This window comes from Crocodylus porosus, unplaced genomic scaffold (assembly GCF_001723895.1).
Source record: "Crocodylus porosus isolate Cpor-Errol unplaced genomic scaffold, CroPor_comp1, whole genome shotgun sequence".
NCBI lineage: Eukaryota > Metazoa > Chordata > Crocodylia > Crocodylidae > Crocodylus > Crocodylus porosus.
Window position 1 is genome coordinate 9495597 of NW_017728918.1, and position 5959 is coordinate 9501555.

A 5959-nucleotide genomic window follows, 5' to 3' on the forward strand; every position below is an offset into this window, starting at 1 on the left:
TGCTTTGAGCAGGGGGATAGACTAGATGTGACCTCCTGAGGTCCTTCCAGCCCTCATTTTCTATGGCTCTGAGTGTTATTGGAGCAGACTGCACAGAGGAGTTGTGGGAGCTCCATCCGTGGAAGTCTTCAAGAGCAGATTGGACACTGGGCAGGCTTAGTCACGGATGGTCCTGCCTGGAGCAGGGGGCTGGAGTAGATGATCTTGTGAGGTCCCTTTTAGACCGACTTTCCTATGATCCTCACCCAAGACAACACATGGCGTTTCAACAGCAAGCAGACATGCAACCACTGTGGTTTAAATTCACCCGGTTCTATTCCAGAAACTAGAGGAATAATTACACTGGTTTGTGTGGGGTGGGGGGTGTTTCATTTCCAAACAGAATAGTGGCTGAAGGCTTTAATAAAACAGTCTTGTTCGTTGCCAATACCTGTTAAACTCTTCCTGAAAGCAGCAGCAAAGGTGACAGCAGCAGAGAAGAGAGTGCAAGGCAATATTGGAAAGAGAGAGCCTACTCGCAGCCGGACCAGCTTTAAAAATATAAATGTCACTCTGTCTCTGGCCATATATATATATATATATATATATATATATATCTCCATATAGATCTGAAACGCACACCAGGGGTGTCTCGTTCCCTTCTGCAAGTGAAAGGAAATATTGCACTCCTGCTGGACTCCTAACTACGGTGGCTTGGGACAAGGATGAGTGGGGTTTTGTAAACTAGATGGCCACCCCAACCTCTCTGGGTTGCCTTCCCTCTCCCTGCACAAGCAAGCTGTTGGCTCTCACCACCTGTCCTGAGCGCTATGTGCAGGTCGGGGCTGTGGCACGACGTGGGCATCTGTGCCCCCGGCTTCCTTCTTTACACTAGACTACCTGGGTGCCCTGGGTGAGAGCTCCTGCTGAAATCTCATGCCCAAATGTCCAGGCCCATGGCAGCGAGGGGCATGCAGTGAGCTCCTGGAGGATGCCATCGAGCCCTTTCTCACCCACGGTCTCCACTGGGCTCCGCGACAGAGGCGAAGCATGAGTCAAGCAGACCCCGCCCTCTTCAAGAGAAACCTCCAGGAGACAAGGGTCACGCAAGGGGTTGGGTATCTTGGGACTCTAAACGGTTGGTGTGGAAGGGGGTTACCCTCGGCCAGGTCCCCCAGAGCGCAAGGCGCTCCGAACCGGCCGCCTTTGGCGTCAGGCAGGCGCTGGGCATTGTCGGCGGGCGGGTGCCCGGGGGCCGGCCCCCTCAGGAGCTGTCGACCACCTGGTGGGGCAGCGTTATGGAGGAGCCATTGATGAAGGAGCCCTGCTTCTCGCGGCCCTTGAGGAAGAAGGTCAGCAGCTCCCCCTTGCCCTTGACGAAGATGGTGCCGCGGCGCACGAAGCGGAAGCCGTACTCCTTGAGGATGACGTGGGTCTCCTCCACCACCTGGGGGCCAGCAGAGGCAGGCTGTCAAGGCCGGCAGAAGCCCTGTGGCTGCCTTCCCTGGGCTGTGCCCTGGACACCTTCACTGCTGCCTCCCCAGAGAGCTCCTTGTCTTCCTGGTGCAGTCACGGCTCGGTTTTTCCCAGGCGTAGCTGCCCCCCTCCCTCCCCAGAGAGACGAAGAGTGGATTCACGAGGGCACTAACTGCACTGGAGCCACGGGCAAAGGAGGTGCCTGTGTCCTGTGGCAACTGGCGCTGCATTTGCCCCAGCCCTTGCCCCGCTCCCTCCTCAGCTGCTTTGGTTTCCTTCACTCCACCCCATCTTTTCTGCCTTTCTCTCAGCTTCCCTTTCTCTCCTGGAACAGCCACTGATCAGCCCAGGTGCGTTCGTGCTCCAGACCTGGCTCCAGTGGTTGGGTCCCCCTCATTGAGTCTTGTGTCCAGCACTACTGCACTCCCCCGTTCCTGAGTCATCTGAAGCACCGAGACTGCTCTCAGCAGGGAAAGTGCAGTCTCTTCCCTGTGTCTATAAGCACCTGTTGCTTCTAGAGCAAAGGCTGTATGAGTGTTTCTATTCTAAGCCTCTGTTTTTGGTGGTTCACCAAGTATGACTGAGCTGAAAGGGGCCTGACATGGGCTCCCCCTCAAAAAGGGGGCATTGTGTACCCACCTGTATGTTCCCCATGACACCCGTTGACTCCATCCTGCTGGCGACATTCACCGTGTTGCCCCAGATGTCGTAGTGGGGCTTGCGCGCGCCGATCACGCCGGCCAGCACCGCCCCTTTGTTCATACCTGCAAAGATCCCATGCAAGGACAGCTGCTCCTTTTGTCCTCTGGGGCCTCACGTGGCTTGTCCCTCTAGTACATCAGCTCGGGGGGTGTCCACATACACCACCACCACTCATAATATATAGGGGACCCCTCCAACCACCAACCACTGCATGCTGGCACATGATCACATTAAGATGGCAGCCATGGTGCAGGGCATATCTAAAGCCAAGAGTGGATCTAAAGTTTTCTTATGTGGGGGGTGCAGGAGCAGCAACCTGCACTGCAGGGGTGACTGCACCCCTCGCTCCTGCTTCCTTCCCCACCAGTTCAAGCAGACCACCCTCAAGAGCCTCCAGAGATGTTTTTTAAGCCCCTAAAGCAGGAGAAAGTGCCCCATGCCTCCACCTGCTGTTGCTTTCCCTGCTGTTTCAGGGGCCGGGAGAGCACCAGAGCCATTGCTGCCTGCCCTGACTGGGGTGCACCAAGGCTGGGGACAGCAGCGATAGCTGGACAGAAGAATAGATCCCCCCCGCCTGCCCTAGGGATGGGGATCCCCCCTGCCCATCCCCACAGCTGCTGTCCCCATCCGCAGCTGAGCCCAGGCTTCTGGGGTGGACTAGATCAGCTCTGATGCTTCCCAGACCCCCCGGACAGCAGGGGAAGCAACGGGGGCAGGCAGGGAAAAGGAGGGGAAGGAGATTTTTATTTTCTTTAAGGGCTTTAAAAAGTCCCCAAAGGCTCCAAAAGTGGCGGGTGCGGCTGTGCCACTGCACCCACTCTGGATCTACCACTGCCTAGAGCTGTTGGATGCATGGGGCATGCGCAGTGCCCTCCTGCCCCCAGCACCCCCAGGTCCCCGTGCTGAGTGACACTCCCAAAGGATGGTTACATGCAGGATTGCCGTCATGGCCCCCGCGGGACACCCGTGATGCCGCCACATGCAGGTGCTCTAGGGTGACATGGCTGAAATGGAACCGGTCTGTCTTGGCTGGGATGATGTAGTTGGGGCTGGTCCTGCTTGGAGCAGGGGTTGGACTAGATGTGACCTTCTGAGGTCCCTTCAACCCCCATTTTCTATGATACGGGCTGGCCTTGCCAAGCAAGCTCAGCACTATAGCGACGAGGACACAATGGCATAGGCTTTCACAGGGCCCCTCCTTGCTAGTCCCTGCAGCCTGCCTTCCCCATCCTTGTCTCATACGGTTTCCTCCACTGTGCCAGAGCCCCGTGCCCCTGGGGCTGGGTGTGGTGAAGGCTGGGTGCCATCCCACCACCCCCACCCGCTCCCTGGGGCAGCACTTGCCTATGCGGAGCATGAAGTTGTTGAAAGACTGGTAGTTGATGTTCATCAGGGTCACTTTCATGGCCAAGGCGAAGTCCGCCAGGTCGGCAAGGTGCTGCCAGCGCTCCTTGTCTGACAGGTTCTCCTTCTGCGAGGGGAGCAGAGGGCAGCAGATCAGGGAAGCGGAGTCGGGACCCTCCAGCATCAACCCCCTTCTCCACTCCTTCCTGCCAAGCACCAGCCTGGGTCATCTCCCTGGCTCCCCCGCTACCTCCACCCAAGGGCAAATCTCAGATTTTGAAAAGGGGGGAGCAGAGGATGAGGTGCACGGATAACAACACCTATTTTTCGCCAGTTAAAAACAAACTAGAAACTTTACTAATAGGCTGGGGATGTGGATTGTTCAGTTTCTGACTGAAGCAGGAACAAATATAACATCCCTGGAGTGAGTTAAAAACAATCCACAGGGCTGCGAAATAGGAGCTCCGTTCCCAGGAGCAGCCAAGAGGCAGCAGCATGGCAGAACAAAGGCTAGGTCGGTATTTTGGAAGAGCATTACAAAGGAAAGAGGGTCGTTAACACCTGTGCAACGAAATGGTCTAAAGGATCAAGCAGGTTATAACGAGTCATGAAGTCAAGTGACCAATGCAGCGCTGCCTCAGTAGAAATGCTGCTGCCCCAGCCGGCAGTGAATGTTAAATGTTGGGTGCGACAGGAATCAAAGGGCATCAGTGCACCCCTCTGCCCCCCATACCTTGGTTGTGTTGTAGCCATTGCTGTTGGCATCAGGGGTCACTCCAGAGGCCGCCATGTAGGTGCTGCCGATGGTTTTGATCTTGGTGATACATCGGAACTGGGGCTCATCCAGGAGCTGAGGAAGAGGGTAGACAAATTGGTCGAAGCCTGTGACACAAAGCTACAAGCACCCCACGGGGAGATGCCTCAGGCCCCCTAACCCCTGCCCTCAGCCCATCACAGCCCCCACCCAGCCTTACTGCGTCGAAGTCAGAGATGATCTCGTTGAGGAAGCGCAGGCACTCGATGCCGCCGTTGTTGATGCTCTCCTCCGTGTAGAAGTCGGCGAAGTTGGGCAGGGAGGCGAACATGACGCCGATCTCATCGTAGGACTGGCTGTACAGCTCCTGCGGGGCCAGGCACCAGGGAGCTCTGCTCAGCCGGGGGCAGCTGAGCCCACCCAGTCCCCTCTGCTGCCCCTACCATCAGAGGGTCTCCTCCGAGCTGCGCCCAGTCCGGCTCTGCCGAGATCCCCCAGGGGCCACTGAGCCTGCCTCCCTCCGGTGGAGACAGGCTGTGGTAGGGGGTGCGCTTGATCCCCCCGTCACCCACTTCGTGGGGAGACTCAGGCAGGGCACCAGGACCCACAAAGCAGCCAAGGCTTCCTTTGGCTCTACCCTGTTGCCTCTCCTGGACCATTCCTGAACGCCCCCGCCACCTCAAGGGGCAGATATCAGGGGCCCCATTTTACATCCAGGTTCACAGGGCAGTTCTGTCCTCAGCAGCAGCCCAGAAACTGGCACCCCTTGAACCTCTGGCCCCCGGGAAATCCCATGTCTGGGGGGCTGGGTTTGCTCTCACTATGAAGGGAGATGCAGTGAAGAGGCTGAGCTGGCTTCACCCTCCTCTGAAGAGGTGAGACCACGTCAGGACGGGATGGTTAGGACAGGACATACAGGATGGCTTGGACTAGATGTGACCTCTGGACCTCCCTGCCAGCCCCACGGCTCTAGGAGTCTATAGGTGACCAGCCCCAGCTCCCCGAGGCACCTCCGCAGCCCGAACCTCACCCTCACGGCCAACCTGGAGAGAGGGAGGGATGGTCCGCGCAGAGGAGGAATCCAGGCAGGCTGAGATCAGACAATCCCACCCCATTACAACGGGGCCTGTGCCAGCTGCTCTGTGGTAAGTGTTTCTTGTGTCCACTCCCATCCCGCAGTGAGCAGGAGCTAAACCGGGCTGCTTCAGCCCCGTCTTATTCAGAAGTAAGCTGCCCTGATTCAGTTTCCAGGGACAGGAGTGGACACATCGAACAGCTTTGCTGGAGCAGCTGCCCCGTGGTCAGCCCTCTTCCTCTTTTAACCCAGTGTAATGTCTCCATCTGCCCAAGCCCCCGGTGCCTGGCACATGGTACATTAGGGCCTCGGTGGCACTGGCTGCCTGGTCTCCTGCATCTGGGTCACTCCTCTCTCTCCATCCAAGCCCATATTTGAGATGAAAGGATGAGGGGAGGGGAGGGGAGATCCCAGGTGACCCCCAGGCCCTTTCTGCTGCCGGACACCTCCCTTCCCTCGTCTCCTGGGTGGGGGAGGGGAGGGTCCAGAGGCATCCAGCCAAGAGGTGCTGTGTGCTCAGTGTTCCCTGGTCTTGGAAAGGTCAAGCCTGGCACATGCTGTGGCAGAAAGCCACCTCGGTTTCTCCCCAAAATCTCTGCCCTGTGACAATGTGATAAAATCTCTGTGCT

At 57.5% G+C, this 5959-nt stretch overlaps 1 protein-coding gene across 1 annotated transcript in view; it reads right to left on the reverse strand.

Moving 5' to 3' along the window:
* Nucleotides 1-364: 364 nt before the first annotated feature.
* The window catches only part of ADCY3 (adenylate cyclase 3), a 60354-nt gene continuing 54759 nt past the window's right edge, over nt 365-5959 (reverse strand). The window contains exons 16-20 of the mRNA XM_019537232.1: nt 4476-4622; nt 4235-4351; nt 3502-3628; nt 2095-2219; nt 365-1426 (exon numbers count right to left, since the gene is read on the reverse strand). Of these exons, the coding sequence (XP_019392777.1) occupies nt 1244-1426; nt 2095-2219; nt 3502-3628; nt 4235-4351; nt 4476-4622 (699 nt within the window). The 3' untranslated portion in view covers nt 365-1243. The remainder of the gene's footprint in view (nt 1427-2094; nt 2220-3501; nt 3629-4234; nt 4352-4475; nt 4623-5959) is intronic.